General features: G+C 38.5%; 1 protein-coding gene across 1 annotated transcript in view; it reads left to right on the top strand.

Annotated features, from left to right (window-relative positions):
* LOC126236673 (TBC1 domain family member 19) overlaps positions 1–20,112 on the top strand; it is a 169,122-nt gene that overhangs the window by 21,330 nt on the left and 127,680 nt on the right. The window contains exon 3 of the mRNA XM_049946160.1: positions 8,658–8,796. Coding sequence (XP_049802117.1) covers positions 8,658–8,796 — 139 coding nt within the window. The remainder of the gene's footprint in view (positions 1–8,657; positions 8,797–20,112) is intronic.

Genomic DNA, 20,112 nt, shown 5'->3' with positions numbered 1-20,112 from the left:
ATTAAAAATGATGATGGTGTTATCACTGACCCTAAACAATTATGTGAAATATTCAATAATCAATTCATAAACATTGGTGATAAGCTTTCTTTTTTAATCAAGTCTCCTGCACCCATTTTTCATTCAAATTCAGTGTTACTCCCACAATCACTTTTTCTTGATCCAGTCATACCAAAGGAAATCTGCAGTATTATAAGGTAGAACCCAATAAAAATTCCTGGGGTTTTGATGGTATATCTGATCACCTTTTAAAACAAATATACCATCCTGTGTGTGATCCACTGTCAGATATAATAAACTGCTCCTTATCATCTGGTCAATTCCCCAGAATTTTCAAAGCAACAAAAGGTGTTCCTCCATTTAAAAGAAGGTGTAAGGATTGATGATAACAATGTAGACCTACCTCTATCTCATCAAGCATATCAGAAGTCCTTGAGAAAGCATTATATGATGGTATTATTAATTTCTTGGAAAGTAATTGCATACGGAGTCTCCACCAGATTGACTTTTGGAAAGGGAGATCAATAAATGGAGCATTATATTCATTTTTAAATTAAATCTGTTGTGCACTCAAATAAGGAAACAGGCAACTTGTGTGTTCCTTGAGCTCACAAAAACTTTCAGACTTGTCAGCCATGAATTACTTTCAGAGAAACTGCTATATTATGGAGGCTGGAAAAATTGAAATGGCTGGTTTAAGTCATATCTTTCAGATGGTACTTGGAAAGTAGTAATCACCTCAAAAAATGGTGAAAGTCTTCAGTCAAAAGAGCAAGTAGTAAGAGAAGGCATTCCCCAAGGTTTTGCACTTGGTCCCCTTTTATTTCTGATATTTGTCAATGATCTGCCCCAAAGCATTGAGAATGGTCTACCAGTAATGTTAGCCAATGATACCAATATACTGTTTTCTAATCACTGGCCTCATCAACTCAACACAAAAATTGCTGATACACACTGTAATCTGTTAAAATGGTTAAACAAAAACACACTTCTCATAAATAAAGATAAAACAGCCTGTATCAATATCCCTTAGACTCAAAAGGTATCATCTGTATTATGAAAGGGGTATTTGTTAATCAACATATAGCGGAGATGCTGAGTCGCAGACAGGCACAACAAAAAGACTGTCAGAAAATGAGCTTTCAATCAACAAGTCCTTCATTGGAAATTGACAAAACACACACACACACACAACTTACACATACATAACCACAGTCACTGGCTGCTGAGGCCAGACTGCTAGCAGCAGTGCATGATGGAAGAAGCAACCAGATGGTGGAGGTAAGGAGGAGGCTGGAGTGGGGAAGCTGAGGGATAGCAGGGTAGGGCTGGAGGATGGTAAATTGCTGCTTGTGGGAGCGTACAGGGTTGGGTTGGAGAGTGAGTAGGGCAGCTAGGTGCAGTCAGTAGGTTAGACGGTAGGCGGGGGGCTACCAGGAAAGGCAAGAAGTAAAAAGACTGTGGGTGCATTGCTGGAATAGAGGGCTGTGTAGTGCTGGAATGGGAACAGGGAGGGGGCTGGATGGGTAAGGACAATGACTAGTGCAGGTTGAGGCCAGGAGGATTATGGCAACTTAGGATATACTGCAGGGAGACTTCCCACCTGCACAATTCAGAAACGCTAGTGTTGGGGACAGATCCAGATGGCATTGGCTGTGAGGCAGTCACTGAAATGAAGAACGTCATGTTGGGCAGCATGCTAAGCAACAGGGTGGTCCAGCTGTTTCTTGGCCATAGTTTGGCAGTGGCCATTCATGCAAACAGTCAGCTTGTTGGTGTCATGCCCACATAGAATCCAGCACATGATTGCAGTTTATCTTGTAGATCACGTGACTGGTTTCACAGGTAACCTCGCCTTTGATGGGACAGGTGATGCTTGTGACCAGACTGGAGTAGCTGGTGGTGGGAAGAGCTGTGGTGGACAGATCTTGCATCTAGGTTTATTGCATTGATATGCACCATGAGGCAAGCGATTGGAAGCAGGGGTTGTGTAGGGATGGATATGGATATTGTGTGGGTTCAGTGGGCAGCAGAATACCACTGTGGTAGGGATGGGAAGGATAGTGAGTAGGACATTTCTCATTTCAGGGCACGATGGGAGGTACTTTTGTTGTCACCTGAAATGAATTTTGTACACAATATTCTCTTCCATCCCTACACAACCCCAACTTCCAACTTCTTGCCTCATGGTTCATATCTCTGCAATAGACTTAGATGCAAGACCTGTCCCATACATCCTCCCCCCAATCAATTACAAACAAACTACCAAACATTATGCTAAAGAGAACTCCAGGTGACTGATAATGTTGCACTGATTACAAGGACACACAAGTGGAAATAAAGCAAAGCTGGAATTTACTGAAAAATTAATGCAGATTAATTTCCAGAATGATGAACAATGTTTGCGGGCAGATATTTGTTGGTTTCTATTAATCAGTGCAGTCTATGAAAAACCTTTGCTGCACCACGCATGGAAAATTTGCACTGGGAAACTTCTTGCCACTCTTTACAGAGTTTTGATATGTCTGATGTGGAATATGGGTGTTCAGATATATACTCACACAAGATATAAGAGAACAGTTGCTAATTAGTACAAAGAAAAGTAGATATTTTAAGCAACTTCTGTGTTATTGCACATTTAACACTTTGCATCATACTCTGTTTACTACAAATGGCTCTGAGCACTATGTGACTTAACTTCTGAGGTCATCAGTCTCTGTTTACTACACTTCAGATGTCACAGATCTTGGAAAAACTGGTTTCGAACTATGAAAAACTGTATAATTGTAGGATATGGAACTTTAGAGATAAAAATAGTTACTTATGATTAGCTTAGTCCACTCAATATAACACTGTATGTATTTAGTCAAGGAGAACTCATAAGATTACCTTCTTGTCTTGTTAGTGTCATCATTAATGATGACAAAAATCTGCAACCACTAGTATTGATCAGTACTTAACATTTATCAGACCTAAAGCATAGAAATACAATTAAAAAGCCTGTAATAACTGTGATACATTAGGCAGTTAATTGATCTGAACTGTTAATTATAGGATACAATGCTTTATTTACATTTATATGTCCTTATAATCAATGTATTTTTATCAGTCATGTGGGGTGCTCTGTAGCATAAGACCAAATGAAATAACATCTTACTTGAAAGTATGGGTATTGAGTATGTATTTACATGGTTTGTTTACTTTTACATAAATTTAAAACTTGTTGCCCTAAAATGACAAAACAACATCTCATTTAGGTGGTTTGAAAGCTATGGATCTAATTCATCACAAGAGTTGTACATATTGTAACGAAGACAAGTACATAAGGTGGAAGGGAAAATACAGCAAGAAGACAAGTAAACCAGTTGCAAGGCATGTGATTATTCCAGTTTCACATGTCAAACACACACACTAGAACTACAGCAGAAGAGAGGAGTCACAGTATTCATTTTTGAGTTTATTTTGAATGTTTGTGCATAATAACAGTCTTAGCACAAGACGTTTTGATCAACCACAATCTCAGAATAGCACAGTGGTTAAGGAATGTCCCTTCAGTATTGCATGCATTTTTTTTTAAATTATCTACTTTAGATCTTTATTGTTCTCCCTTAGGTCCTCATTGATTTCATATTTTATTGATCCCAGAAATCTCATTGTGTTATTACACATAGATATAGGGCAAGTCACATTTATGTTACACACATACATAAATATTTACATTTTTGAGATGTTCAATTACATACATGCATAAATATGAACATTTTTAAGATATACTTTTATACAAATCTACATCTACATCTACATCCATACTCTGCAAGCCACCTGACGGTGTGTGGCGGAGGGAAATTATATGTTGTTCAGAGATAGTCATCACTCTTACAATATGTTCACATACAGTCATCAGTTAAAGATTACAGAGCAATGCCTTTATACATTATTTGCATTACATTGTCATATTTGCAAATAAGTCATAACAAGGAACCAAAAGTTACATCTGATAAGTGAGGTAAATAACTCGAGTGAAAGTGAAATGGTTACACACATCTTAAGGCACATTGCACAGATTATTTTAGTTTAGTATTCTTAAATTCCTCTACAAAATAGAAGCAGTGTTTCTGCAGCACTGACTTTATTTTGGATCTGAATACAGATACAAGGCACTGGTGAGATACTGAGGTTCTTAAAGAAATTTATATTGGTGGAGGGTAAGGGCACTTGTTTCATTGCCCTCATTGTTTGTTTCTGCATAATAAATATCTTTTTGTGGGAGGAGTCCAAAAAGGGAACGCAGCATGTAATTATTGAGAGCACTAGTGCAAAGTACGGTAGATACATTTTAGTGTCTCCATATCACAGACTTTACAGAATACTAAAAGCATAACACACACCACTGCTCATTCTGTTTAACAGTTTATCTTCATATGCGCCACACCGTAGTGTGTCATCTATCCACACTCCAAGGTTATTTCTTGGTGTGTGGATGCACTCTCTATTCTGCTATCATCTATCTCAAATGGAAGACAATGGAAAATCCAGCATGGAATATGACAATATTTTTAAGAGGATAGTTGCTACCCACCGTACAGCGGAGATGCTGAGTCACAGACATATTTATCATTGATGAACGGCACAATAGTGTGAGACAGTCAGAAAGTGAGCTTTCGGTCAGCAAGCTCTGCATTGGAAATAGACAACACACGCACAGACACACACACATGAAGTTGGAGAGAGGATAGGGCAGCTAGGTGCAGTCAAGTGGTTCACTGATGGACTGGGCAATTGGGGGGGGGGGGGGGGGGAGGGGGCAGGGTAGCAGGTAAGGAGAGAATTAAAAAGACTGTGGGTGTGTTTGTGGAATAGAGGACTGTGTAGTGCAGTAATGGTTACAGTGAAAGGATTAGATGGGTAAGCACAATGACTAACAAAGGTTGAGGCCAGTAGGATTTTGGGAATGTAGGATATATTGCAGGGAGAGTTCCTACCTCATTTATTGATAAGATCCAAATACAAGTATGTATCTCCTGTGTTGTGGGATAGAATTCCTTACTTTGATGCACAGATCATTAACAAGCTTTTGTCAGACATAAAGCTATGAACTGAGAGGTTCTGCAGAATCAAAAGAAATTACTTCTTTCATCTGTGTCTAGATTTGAGAACTGAAGATTTCTGGTAGTTTGACAAGTTGCCGTGTTCATTGTAACCAGGCATCTTTGTCTCAGATCTAGATAATGTTCTATGATGTACAATGGTGTGATCAGTGTATTTTAAGTTTATCTCTCTCTTTTTGGAAAACTTGCAGCTATGCAACAGATAATAGCAAAACAACTTACCCTCATTCTGAGCTGAAGATCTGATTCATTGTGGAGGGATATTAGCACAGTTTTTCAGATAAGTTTATGGAAAGTTGTAATATACAAAATGGAAACCAAACATCATCATCATAATCCTGACAGCAGCCAGTAGTGTGTGGAGGGATTAGTTTTGAGAAATAAATGAGCACTTTAGCCCCAGCTTTTTTCATCAAGAGACAGTGTGTGTGATAAACATTGTGACTGATGTTGAGAAATAAATTAACAATATAGCAATAACTTTTTTATGCTGTGTGCAAGAACATATAAAAAACAGTGTTGAGCGCAATGGACAAGCTGAATGAGACTGTGCTGTTTTTTAACAGACCATCCTTGTATTCAAAAGGGTGGAGGCCATCCTGATTCAGCTATAAAGGATCTCATTCAATGCTCACATAAATTTTGTTTATTAGCAGTACCATTTATGATTCTTTAGGCATTTTCAATAGCCCATAATGCTCCTTAGCCAATCACTCCATCAGAATGTAGTAGGAGTGAGCATTTCCTTGAAGCTCCTGCTAGAGGACCCCAGATTTAGTTTTCTGTGATTTCCTTAAATTATTTCAGTAAAACAAGAGGGTGGTTCCTACTGTAAAGCATGGCGAGGTCTTGTCCCATCTTTGCCAGACTAGATGTTTATGTTGTAAATGCCAGTATAAATGTATTATTTTCCTTTCCCTAAAATACAACAACATATCCAGTATTCTTGCAAGAATGATCTATAGGTGAATAAAACTGCTACTACTACTAGTACTACTACTATTTAACTACTACTAACAATCCCATAAGTAGGTCAACAAGTAATATAGAGAGAGCTGTGCTTTTTGGTTTACTTATCCACATGTGGATACCAGCATCCTAGTGTCTAGGAATTGCATATTCTAAGTTTTGTTTAATGTATTCTCATTGATTTCTATTTCTAGGAGCAGTAAGTCATTTTTATTTGTAAGGAATTGCAGGCTATGAGTATTTGTTTGCTATGAACCAGGTGTCAACCTTTTTCCTCATTTTCAAACAATGCAAAGTCCAGGATGGAATAACAACAGTATTATAAAGAAGATAGACTACTACCTATCATTTAGAAGAGGCACTGAGTTGCAAACAATCAAAATGAAAAGACTGCTAAACATTTAACCTTTCAGACATAAAAGTTGTTCTTCAGAAATAGAAAACACACACACACATTCACACAAGCACGACTCTCACACATGACCACTGGCTCCAGCCACTGTGGACCAGTTCCCTTATTTGCTTTGGTGTATGTGTTATGGATTAGTTCGGGCCCTTTACTAGTATACTTGTATCACCTACACATGTATTGAAATGCACACTCTGCAAACCACTGTAAAATGCATGGCAGAGTGTATTTCCCAGTGTTCCATCCATCAGAGTTTCTTTTCATTCTACGTGAATGAATGTTTAATTGTCTCACTGCTTACTGTAATTTGTTTAATCTTGACTCTACAGTCCCTTTGTGAGCAATACATAAGAAATCCATCACATAACTCTGATTTTCAGAATTTTGTGAGTAGGCTTTCATGGGATATTTGGAATCTAGTTCCAAGTAGCTGCTAGTTCTGTTTCATCGGCATCTCTTTGACTGTATCTTATAGATCAAACAAACCTATAAGGACTCTTGCTGCCCTTCCTTGTGTGTGTTATCCACTATTGGTCTGTTTCCTATGTGCCTGTTCTAAGACAGGTTGCACAAGAGTTTTATAAGTAGTTTCGTTTGTACACTGATTTTACTTTCACCATACCCTACCATTGAACCGAAGTCTGGCAATTGCTTTACCTAGAGCTGAGTTTACATGAGCATTCCCTCACGTATCCCCACCAATCATCACACTTAGGTATTGGTGGGAGTTGACTGATTCTATTTGTGATTCATTGATATTGTAATCATATGACAGTACATTTTTTTCATTTTCAGAAATACACAGTTTTAAATTTTTGAATGTTTAAAAGAAATTATCATTGTTTGCACAACACTGAAATCTTATCAATATCAGACTGGATATTTGTGAAAATTTTTCTGGTAGTACTTCATTGTCTGCAGAAAGAATGAAGTTACTATTAATATTATCTGCTGTGTCATTAATAAACTACATGAACAAAGAGGGTCCCAACAAACTTCCCTTGGCACACATGAAGTTCCTTCCAAATCTGTTGAGGAGTCTCCATCCAAGATGCCATGTTGTATCCTCCCTACTAAAAAATCCTCAGTTCAGGCATAAAATTTCTTTCATGCCCTGTGTGACCATACTTTTATTAGCAATCATTGGTGTGGTACCGAGTCAAATGCCTTAGGATGTGAAGAAATATTGCCTTGATTCATGGGTTTCTGGGTCTCATGTGGCATGCTGGTTGCCATGGAGGAGCTCATTTTGTTTAGGATACCTCATTAGTTTTAAGATTATACAACAGATGGATGTCATTGACACAGAGCAGTAGTTTACTGGCTCACTTCTGTTACCCTTCCTGCAGGCAGGTGTGACCTGTGCTCTCTTCCAACTATGGGTACAGTTTCAAAAAGCCACTGTCAGCCACTGATCTAATATCTACTTTTCTCAGCTATTTGATGGTGTGAACTTTAAAATGCGTTAGTATTCCTGAGTAATCCTTCATGAAAGAAACATTGAAAATTGGAGTTCGGTTTTCTATTTTTGCTTTGCTACCCTCAGTTTCAGTTCCCATGTCATAATAAAACATCATAGTGTTTGACTCATCCTCTTTGGTAAATCATTTATCTCAATCAAGAACAGCATAAATGCAATACTGAACTTTGCAGGGCAGCAAATCTTAATTTTTTTCTAAATACAAATTATATTTTGTATGAGTCCTCTATTTACTGTTGTTGAGATATGACCCACCCAAGCAAGGGAGATGTCTTTAACATCAATGTGTTTCCCCCTGACATTTTAAACATCCAGTTATGTATTTAAGTTTTCAGTAAGTAAACTTTTAACCATTAACTAACTGCATATAGATCTTTAGTCTTATTCTTTTTTTTCTCGTGTATTGCAAGGTGGAGGCTAGCACTACAGCTGTACATGTTAGAAGTATTCCTGACAAATATTTAATTTATATGCAATTTTTAAGTATATGCATTTAGAAGAGTTAGATTTGTGAACAATGTTGTGCTAAGTATCATAGTTGTTATATTCGATTTTAATACTGCCCATTTCATTACATGTAATATATAATTTCTCAGACATAGTTTGTTAAGCAGACCATGTTATATTGTTCAGTTTGAAAGTCATTAGCTTAAATCTTTGAAGTAGATTATAAAAGATATGTAATATTTAGTTGCAGTGGGAGAAAAGGGTGCACAAATCCCTGAATTCAATGTGCAGTGAACTTGGTGTAGCACTGGCTCGTTTAAGACTAGCATCTGACAAGGATGAATTAATAGAGAAATGGACAGAGCTAAGCACATACGACATTGGCAAGTATATTTTACTAATTCCGTAGGCCTTACAGATTGGCAGACCATTTATTTTGTACCTGAGATGTGGTTTTTTTATTCATAAGATCCAAGAATAAGGTAATTTAAGTTAGAGATTCAGAAAAGTAAATATTTCCATTATTTTTAGTTCCTGGAGGTGTGTTGGTGTTACTAAAGGAATCTACTTAAAACTAAAGTTGCTCTTTTGATTAATGTATAAGTATGTACTTTCAAGATGAATAATATTAAGATTATGCACAGGTTTCAGACATTATTACTATAATAATGCATCCATAGAACAGTTTTCTGTCATTTACTGTGCTTGTAAATACTCTCTGAATTTTAAATTTGAAGAAATTCTGTACTCTCTGTTAGCTGAAGAATACAGAGTGTTATGTGAAAATACAGGATACATTTTTATTTTTTAATGAAATGAAAGTGAAGAAAAATGACATCGGTGCTGTTCTCAGATAATTTAAGTTGAGAAAAAATTACAAAACTGACTCCCTCATCCAAAAAGAACTACTCTAATGTGGTCAGTTTGCTGATTTTTAGAAAGACATACCCAATACAGGCTGTGATGAATTGTAGCCAGTCAACATGCAATATTTTCATAGCACAAGCAAGCCCTAAAAAACTATGATTAGTGTATGGGTACTTCACAGTGCAAACAAGAAATGATAGCATGTAACATTTAGTACATCTTTACTTGTGTGGCACCAGTTACCTAGAAGACAACAGCAGTGATTCCTATTGCAAAATCATGTGCTTTTATGTTAACATCAAAAACATAATAGATAGGCTGAATCCTAAAGCTATATTTCAAAATAAAATTTATGTTCCTTCATGGAAAGTGATGGAATGTATCTGGTGGGCTAAATTAGGTGTTGAGTACTATGCTTCTCAGAACTTTAACTATTCTAAATTATGTTTTGTACCAACAAGTTGGATACTTAGGAGCTGCAGCTAAAGAAAAATCATGGAGAATATTAGACAAAGTAATGCTGTAACTTAATAATACAGATGACCATTGGAAGGGTAGAATTCAATAGCAGGAAGACCATGGGCATGAGAGGTATAGGTGTATAGGGGAGTGATATTAGCAGTGACTAGAAGGGAGCCTGGAGTTGAAGGTATGAGAATGGTGGAGAGTCAATAGAGGAAATGGTTGATGTCTTTGATGTGGAAAGCTAGATATTTTGCAGCAGGTTGAAGTTGGTGGTCAGTGAGGGCTGTTTTAGTGGGAGCACAGCAATGAGCTACAATGTTTGGTTTGTGGATTTTAGGGAGCAAATAGGGGGTGAGTATGTGGAAATCATAGGGGTGAGGAGGGAAATAGATTCAGGGGAGTAATTCAGGAAGGACCTTAGGCTTTAAGCCAGGCTTGTAGATTATGTTGGACTTGGGGATGAGATCACTCTGGCAGAGTTTATGGTGGTGAAGTCAGACAATTGGCAGAGGCCTTCCACAGTGACCATGCAGTCACTGAGATTCATAACAACAGTAGTGGAAACTTTGTCTGCAGGTAGGATGATTAGATCAGGATAGCTTTGAGACTATGTATACCTGTCCTTTCACCTGCTGAAAGGTTGGTGCTCTTAGGAAGGGACTTGGGGAAGGATAGTGATGCAAAGTTGGAGGTAAGTAATTCCTGAATTCCTGGAAGGTGATGAGGGGTGGTTAGATGGGAGGGGCGGTATGAAGCAGGAAAGGCAGGGTTCCTTGTTGGGATCAGGTTGCCTTTGGTGGGAGGGATTGGTTTCAAAGGAGCATTCCATTGCAGGTATCGACATAAGGACAGTAGTTCTTTGACAAATCCAACATGGTTGGGCTGAAGGTGAGGCCTCTGGATAGGACTGAAACTTCTGTATGACTGAGGACTATGGTGGAAGGTTAAGAAAAGTGTTCCAGGATTGTTTCAGATGTGGATTTAGTGGAGTTTTGGTAGGGAGTTTTGGAGAATGTGGCAAGTTCAAAAGGACAGCTAGGCAGGATCTGGATGCCATGAGGGGTTCATGAGAAGGAACACCGGGGATAGGATAGTGGTTGGGTAGTGGTGCCCCAAGGCAGCAGTAGGATGGCAGCAGGTTGGATAACTCACAGACTTGGTTTCTGAAATGCTTTTTTAAGTGCTGGAAAGCAACTTCCAGTTCTTTTAATCAATCTATGAATTGAAACTGCACTCCTTAATCAGTTAACATGAGTCTGGAATTGGTGGATTGAGGTCTAATCCATATGATAGACTAATGTTTTTTACCTTTGTTAATAGCTCAGCAAGTTCACCTTCACTGCTGGCTGAAAGCACAGTGCCATCAGCAAATCAGATATGGTTAATAGCTCTGCCACCAATTGAGGTGCTTTTAGTCCTTCCATCAAGAGCATTCCTGATGACATGTTCTGCATAGATATTGTACAGCAAGGGGGGAGGGGGGGGGGGATAGAACACAACCCGCTCTGACACCTTTGGAACCACTTAAGATTTCAGACATACCAGCACTGGTCTTCACAGCTGCAAGTGAATATTGTATAGACTTCTGATCAGTGTTGTCAAGTTTGATAGGACACTGAACTCTGCAAGCACCTGCCACAACTTTTCCCAGATAACACAGTCAGAGGCTTTCTTACAGTCAAGGGACCAGATGAAGACATAAACACAGAACTATCACGATTTCTTGATTATTTGTCATATGTTGAGAATCTGTTCACAAGTTCCTTTTCCTTTAACAAAACCTGCTTGTATTATGGATATGTGAGGCTGATAGTATGGTTTCGAAAATTGGTTCAATATGTAGAGCAAAATTTGGCTTGCATGGAGTATGAGAGCAATGGTTTGGTAGCTGGAGCTGTTCATGATTGACCCTTTCTTGTGTAGGGGGATGAAGAGAGACTTTGACCAGTCTTCTGGCCACTCACCTGTTTCCCATATCCTTGTATACATTGACTGCACCACAACAGCACTTCTGGTCCCGTTTCCTTGATCATCTCACCAGATATACTTTCTAGGGCAGGGGATGTATAGTTCTTCAGATGTTGTATTGTGTTCTTTATTTTGCTGCATAAAACTGTAGATACCAAGTAAGTTGCTCAACTGCTAGACTTCCTGTACTGTTTTTAATCTCAAAATACATCTTTTCACAGTACTATTTCCACCTCACAAGGGCTTCTTCCTTGTCTCCAATAGCGTTTCCACTCTCTTCATCTACCACCCATGTACGAGGATTAAATTTGCAGTGATGCTTGTGAGTTTCCTGAAGATATCACATACTTGATTGTGATTTTAATGTTTCCATCTCATCAGGGATACCATTAATGAAGTTTGATCTGTCCTTTCTGAAATTCCATTGCATTTCTCTGCACAGCTTCTTCTATCCATCTTGATTATGGGTGGTGTGGATACTAGTTTTCTTCAGACTGCTTCTCTCCTCAATTAGTTGTAGTGTGAACTGTGATAGCCAAGGCTGTTCTGTCTTGTGGCCATTCTGTGATGCTGGAAGTGATGATGAATCACTTGGTTCCATGTTTGTGATGATGATGCATCTTTGTCGAGACTGACGTTGTGGAATTTTGGTCTTCCTAGCTTACAAAATTCCTGAAGAGCTTGTGAGTTTTAGTTGTCTCTCTTGACTCTTGTTGGTGGTTTTGAGCTTAAACCCTTAATTCCTGAATAAATTTCTAGGTGAAAGATAAAAATCAAAAATTGTGGTGCTTTAGAGGTACCTGAAACACTCAGGAGAATGCTGGGCTAATCAGAAGGACTGGTAGCTTCATGAAGAATCAGCATCTACCAGCACTGGCATTCAAAAGCAGTTAATTTTTCAATTATTGGCACAACATTGGCATGACGTGAATTCACAACAATCAGCATTACAGGATTAATCCACAATGTCATGGACAACAGTTTATGTTACTTCCACAGTCAGCTCCAGGAAAGGTCATACCGTTCAAGATCAAACTTTTCTAATGTCTTTGCACTAGGATAAAGTCAGTCTGGTTTCCAAATCTATCACCAGGTTACTACAAGTGTAGAGTTGTCTTGGGTGATGTTGGAGCATGGTGTTATGGACAGTCAAGTTGTTACTCACACAGAAATCTAAAAGTACCTGCCCCAGGCATTTCTCTCATAATGTCCAACCATATATTGTAATCGTGTGTTTCTACAATTTTAGCACTGAAGTCTCCTTGAATTATTGCCTGTTCTTTGTTAGGAATTTTGTTAAGGACTTGTTCCAATTGTTCATAGAACTCCTCTCCTCATCTGATGCTGCAGCAGTAGGGGCATAGATCTTGTTGATGTTGAGTTTACATGGAGAAGTATTCAATTTCATGGAGATGCTCCTGTCATTAATGTATTCATAATGAAGAACACATTTGTTCAGATTTCTTGCAACCCCATCTCTGCTTTGGTCACTTCTCCCTGAAAAGTACACAGAGTTCCTTCCTTGGGTCATGAAATGGCCACTTCCCTCCAGTGAGCCTTACTAAACCCAAGAATGTGCAGGTCATTTGCACTCATTTCTCTTTCTACTATAGCATGTTTTCCTGTCTGAAGTAGCTCATGCACATTCAATGTTACAATCTTTCTTACAATGCACAGAGATAATTTGTGCTGTGGTGTTGCTCTAATGACTTCTTACAACCCTGCCTCATCCTCTCCCCAAGAGATCTAATAAGGGGACTTGAAGTTCTGGATAATTTACAACTGAGCAAAACCAGGGAAAACTTCAGTGGTGGTTTCCTGTTGCCATCCTCTGGGCTCCAAAACCTGTTTGCTCACAAACTCAGTTTCCCACTGGGGTCAGTTACTGAACCTTCTGCTTAGTTGCTCAGCTTAATGGGCTTACCATATGCAGGTAGGAAGTTGGAGTATTGAAGTGACAGAGGCTAAGAGGAGTCTCTTGCTGAGTTCTTGTAATCACATATCACCCCTATTTTCTCTTTCCAGAGTGTCAAGGTGTTCACACGACACCCCCAGGTCATTTCCTTAAAATAAAACATCAGTTTTGTTTCTTCAGCAATGTACTAACTAAATATCAGCTGAGCAGATGAGTGTGGCTGGATCTTCTTCTGTAGGCTGGTCTGTCGGCTGGTAGATTTTCCATGACTGTCACTATCAGAGGTACGTCATTCAGCAAAGTGACAAATTTGCTTTCAGTTTTTTACCACAACCAGAACTTCAACCAAATTCACTAGAAAATAGGTATAGATAAACAAAAGTACTTAATGAGCAATCAGAAAATTATATATGCATATTTAAAAGTAACTAGACAAAACAATTTCTTTCTAGGAGTTATGATAGGGTTAATGAATTTGAAAAGTCAGTGTGAACTCCAAAGACTTTAAATCAGGAATTAACATTAATACATTTCTTTTTATCTTGCCCCATCTCCATTAAGTGATGCTTATCATAACGACATATTTAATTCAGAACTGAATCATACAGGTTAATAATTCACATTATTAGTTTGGCTGCAAGCAGTTTTGTTTCATAATCCAAAATTAACATGTAATAAGTTCATGTGCATATATGATCATTCCATTAGTACAGATCATGAAATATTTCTCATCAAAGTCAGATTAGGTAAATTATTTAAAAAGCAATTTCATTTTTGCAATCCCATGTCAAATAGATATTGTTACAATACAGTAATTCATTGATCAACATTATTATTGACCATTCCACAAGTACAGACCATCACACGAATAATCTTGTTTCTGTAAGAATTATCTCACTTTCTCTGATAATTTTTATACTGATATCCAAAACCCCTAAAATCATTTAATACATATTCCAAAATTGTTCAGCTATTATTTTATGCTAAATGAATAATTTAAAACTTGAAACGACAAAACGTGGCATTCACAAACATACTGTGCAACCTACGGTCACTTCTGACTTCTTTCTCATTGGCTGAGAAGTGAAACCAGAAAAATACTCTAACTTCACAGTTCTTTATCTTTACATTGTGAGTGTAGTCTTGCAAGGTAATGAACTTGCTTGACATTTTTTTATCTATCAGTAATTGTGCTAAATATTGATGGCTCTCCAGATATAATGTTACTCTAGAATAAACTAACAAATTCTTAGTTCTATGTCTCTGTGGTTAACAAAGAGTTTTAGGTACACAGAACCAATGCAGGATTTGAAAAGTAAATTAATTTTAGAATTCTTGTTATGTTATATCTGAGAAATATATGTAAATTGTTATATAACATCTGCAAGTAGCAACACTGGAAAGAAAACGATTTTATATCAATATCTGCAGACATGATTAACTCTTCTTTTAAAGATTAGGTTTATCAGACTGTTTTGTCACACATTCAACAGTAATCTTGTATTGTTGTAGCTAGCCTCATATTTTGAGATAATTTATGTTTGTTTTTAACATTTTGGACTCTATTTTTATTTTATTTGCTCGTGGTTGGTTGACTGATTAATTGAAACTGAAGTTTCTTAAAAAGTGTTGTGATTATCATTATCTTAAATTAAAAATTCATTTTAGAGATTCCAAGATACTGTCAGTGGTGAAACATGTCAGCAATGCATCCATGAGTGTACTGTAAATACGTCACCTAAACATGAGTGACACATTTTGTATCTTATTTTATTCTTTTTTTAGTGTCAAATAGTTACTTCTATTTTGTAATAAGATGCAGGAAGATGGTATCTGGGATGTGTGAGAAAAGTAATGAGACCACTTTTTTATCTACCAGAGTTTTTATTTTTTCCAAACAAAAAATATTGTGCCCTTGAAAGTAGTTCCCTTCAACACCAATACACTGGCAGAGTCATTGTTCCCAGACTTGGTAGTAGCACTGAAAGCACTGGTAGGCCCTTTATAATATTGGTCACCTTTTTTCGAACGTTCTCCAGAGCCCCAAAATGACATACTTTTAAGACATTTTTCAATTTCAGAAGAACAAAAAAGTCACATGGCCTCAGGTCAGGTGGGTAGGGGGTGCTGTGTAACAACAAGAATGCCTTTAGAGGTCAAACATTCCATGACTGAAGTGGCCATGTGACATGGGGCATTGTCATGGTGCAGCATCCATGCAGTGTTCAGTCTCACTCGATTCAGCCTTTTCTGAGCCTTTCAAGGACATTTTTATAAAACCCTTGGTTGACAGTTTATCCTGGAGGAAAAAATTTGTTGTGCACAATATCCCTATGTTTAAAAGCACATCAGCATTGTTTTGATCTTTGATTTGCTCATTTGAGCCTTGTTTGGTTGAGGAAATGTCTCAGTGTGCCACTCCTCACTTTGCTACTTAGTCTCAGGATCATACTCAGAAATCCAGGATGTTGTTATTGGCAACAATCTCAAGAAGATCAATGCACACATTTCTTTGGTTGTCCTTCTATGAGGTTTTCCAGCACCAATTTGGCACAACCTTTTGCAAAATTTCTGTCAAGATTATATGTATGGTGAAAGCCTTTCACAGTCACACGTCTTCCTTATTATTAAATGTCAATCTGGTCTCACAAGAGCATGCACATTTTAAACATTTTCATCTGTTTTTGAAGTTGAAGGTCTGGCTGAGTGAGCTGAATCTTCAACATGTTCTCAACCATCAAAAAATGATTTGTACCAATGAAAAATGCCAGTAAAAACTTGTGCTCTTGATAATAAATGTTTTCCAAAGGTCTGTTTCAAGTTTTCACAGATCACATCCATGAATTCCCCAAGTGTAACACAAAAATTGGTTGCATAACTTTGCTCTAATTTGATCCAATTTTTGTTATACACAACAAAAATACAAGTTCACTGATGGCACTTATTTGTTTACATCAGTGTTTAATACATCACTGTAGCATATCTTCCAAGAAATTGCAATTCAGAAAAATATATCATTTGAAAAGCATTTGTTTAAATAGTTGAGGAGTACACATGTCTTGCAATAGATTTATAACTCATAAACTCTGACAACTTGGACAACTTTGTAATTCATATGATATGGAACTGAAGGGTGCACTCTTTATTATAAGTATTTCATTTATCACTACAATAATGGGAATTGGTTTTTTGTGGGACCATGTACATCCACAGAAATTTTTTCAAGAAAAGATAAGATTCTGAAATTGTCTTTTTTTATGTGGATGATTTGATGATTCTGAAGACATGGTCACTGTCCCTCCAATATTCCTTGTAAGTAGATAACATTGATATCACGTAAGCGTGTTTCTTTAGGGTAAGGAAATTATATCTTTTTTATGATTATTATTACTGAGTCAATGAGCTGAAAATGCAGTCTTACATGTCTTTATGCATAAAAAAGTTGAAAATATTCACAAATATTTATTCATATACAAAAGACATTTTATCCGTATACCAGTAATATTACAGAAATGATATATTAACAATACCAGAGAAGGAAAGTTGCCACTCACCATATAGCAGAGATGCTTAGTCGTGATAGGCACTATATGGTGAGTGGCAACTTTCCTTCTCTGGTATTGTTACATTCCATCCTAGAAATGATATATTGCAACATGTGAAACTGTGATGTAATTTGTTTTCAATTGTATGATAGTTTTTGGTCAGAGACCATTTTCCAGTACAAATTCTTGTTACTAGCTGGTGTTTTACATACGAATGCCAAACTACAGTATTAATAAATTAGCTGAGCACCCACTGCTTTGCTCATTTAGACTGAATGGTTTCCACTGACTTTTTTCTTCTCTTAATCGAATTTGTATCTTCTTATGCCCACTGTTCATGTGTAAATCTACAGACTAAAAAAGAGTTAGTGATCCTTTACATGGCTACCAGTCTTTGTATAATTAATGTGTTCCAATAGCTTAATTTAATTTCGCATAGTGAGTTAAAAGAGAGAGAGACAAATTGGGTAAATGGATCAGTAGTTACTAGCACAAGTCTTACACCTGGTACTGAATTCTCTCATCTCAAATTGTCAGAAGTGCTGCACAAATTTCTGTTAGTGACACTGTATTAAGCTGTGAGCATGATGGCCCTCCCTGTTCTCCAACTGTAGTACACCACACAAAACAGTTATTCACCCGTTCTACTTAAATCAGTAGACTGGAGTTCTTGTTAACCAATTACCTTATTTTCAGACTCATTCACAATATATGATGTCTCTTGCAATGTTATCATGTGTTAGTACCATCTAGAAACTTGCATTCAAGTTCGATGTACACTTTTTCAGCTTTGTTCTTTTGGGTTCGAGGAATATTCTGTGTGGCACAATCCTTGGAGCTGCGAGTAGAGAATAGGTCTCTCTGCACTTGCTCTAATGTCAGAACATCGGCAACTGCATCCCAACGCTGCACATAGCACAGTGAATACATCAGACAAAATGTGCACAAAACTAAACAGAGACAAATATATACAATTCATAAACGAAACATGAGTTTGCAGAATAACATCATATAACATGAATCAATACCATTTTGGGTTTTCTAGCTATAGCAATTGACCGTGCACAGAAAACTCCAACTGATTACGATCGGGCACTCTTATTATGGCTTGTATAATTAAGCCAGACACAGGAAAAACGCTACAGACAATAACAACTCAAACATCTACACCAGAGTCAAAAGCACACCCCGACCAAAAACCACTGAGTCCAAAGACAATTTACTCTGCACTTGGCAGGTGGCAGTTGCTGGTGGTTGATGTCACCACAGAGCCCCCCCCCCCCCCCTCCCAGGCGTGCGGCGCACTGGGGGGGGAGGACGTCTGTGTCTTCCTGTGTAGTGGTGTTGTGGGACATTCACTAGTTGATAGAGGCATGTGCAAAAAGTCTATGCTGTCAGTGAAGGTGAACTAACAGTGGTATAGTCTGCCAGCCGGTGGAGAGGATGGACTGGTTAACCTGCACACGTGAACTGGACTGGCACAGAAGATGTCAATGTTGAAGTACAGGCAAAGAGAGAGATGCAAATCTTGAGCATCCTGTTGGTGCTGAACATTGCTACTATACTAGCCTTACCAGCCCCGTTTGGGCTAAGGACTATGCAAGAATGGTGATATATGACATGGGTGTGAACTCGTGCAAAGTGTCCCCTACGCGGAGGACGAAGAGGGATCCCTCGTGGAGCTGTAAGGCATGTTCATCATGTGGGCACCCAGAGGCATTGATTGAGATGCAAATTTTGTCAACAGTGGACATAGTGGGTACAAGGGGGGACAGGGTTGGGGAAAATAATGTAGTTCAGGGGAAGCACTAGAACATTCTGTGGGGACACTGGGTGCCAACACTTGTAATTGGCTAACGTCACATGCAACACGTGGTTGGGCCTCAGATTGTGGATTTTCACATGCAGTCCTGAGTGAATCGAGGGTAGAATATCATCACATGCAACAACTGAGCTCCTCAAAGGTGTAGGCTTGGTGCACATATGATTAGGGTGGGGCACATGGGAGTGGGCGGTATGTGTGAGATCTGAGCCATCGCATTACAGAGGAGCACTCAACTTGAGAGGTTGTGATACAGATTCCTTGATCATCCAGGCCAGTTTCACACATTGAAGAGAAAACATCTGTCAATGGCCATTGATGAGAATGTCCATAGTATTGTCTGTGTGAGCCAATACTCAGTGCGGGCCAGAGTAAGGTGGCTGTAATGCTGGTTTGACTGTGTCATCCTGTAAGATAAAGAACTCGCAACAGTTCAGAGCTGAATGCAGAAAATCCCAAGGATGGGTTTGTGATCATGGAGGGGGCATGCGGTTCATGCAACCAGACATGCTCAACTAGAGCAGGGAGGTTGGATAGGTCGACAGTTGCTTCGTCATTGCCAGACTCTGAGGGGAGAACTAGGTTCTCGCAATACAGGAGCTCCGCAAGTGACGCCTGGAGGTCTGTCTTATAAGTCGTGCGTATTCCTAACATAACCCAGGGAATGGTGTCGGACCACCCACCACCATGGCACATGAGGGCCACTTTCAGAGTCCTGTGCCAATGTGCCAATGCTTGACCAGTAAATTGCTCTGTGGGTGGTAAGCCGTAGTGCGGAATCTATCCCCCCGCCCCATGCACACACACACACACACACACACACACACACACACACACACAGAGCATGCAGAGTTTGTAAAACAGCAGGGATTCAAACTGCCTATCCTAGTCAGTGGTGGTGGATGTAGGGCAGCCAAATTGAGCTATCCAGAAGGATACAAATGTTCATGCTACAGAATCCACTGTAATGTCCTGCAGGGATATCACATCCACCCAACATGCAACACAGTCGATGACAAACAGGATATCCTGAAACCATTAGATGCAGGTAACTGTCCTATGAGGTTGGGATGTACATGTTGGAAGTGCCTTTTGGGATGTCAAATTTACCTGGAGG

The sequence above is a fragment of the Schistocerca nitens genome, chromosome 1 (genome assembly GCF_023898315.1).
Source record: "Schistocerca nitens isolate TAMUIC-IGC-003100 chromosome 1, iqSchNite1.1, whole genome shotgun sequence".
Classification (NCBI taxonomy): Eukaryota; Metazoa; Arthropoda; class Insecta; order Orthoptera; family Acrididae; genus Schistocerca; species Schistocerca nitens.
This window is presented reverse-complemented; position numbering and strand designations above follow the sequence as displayed.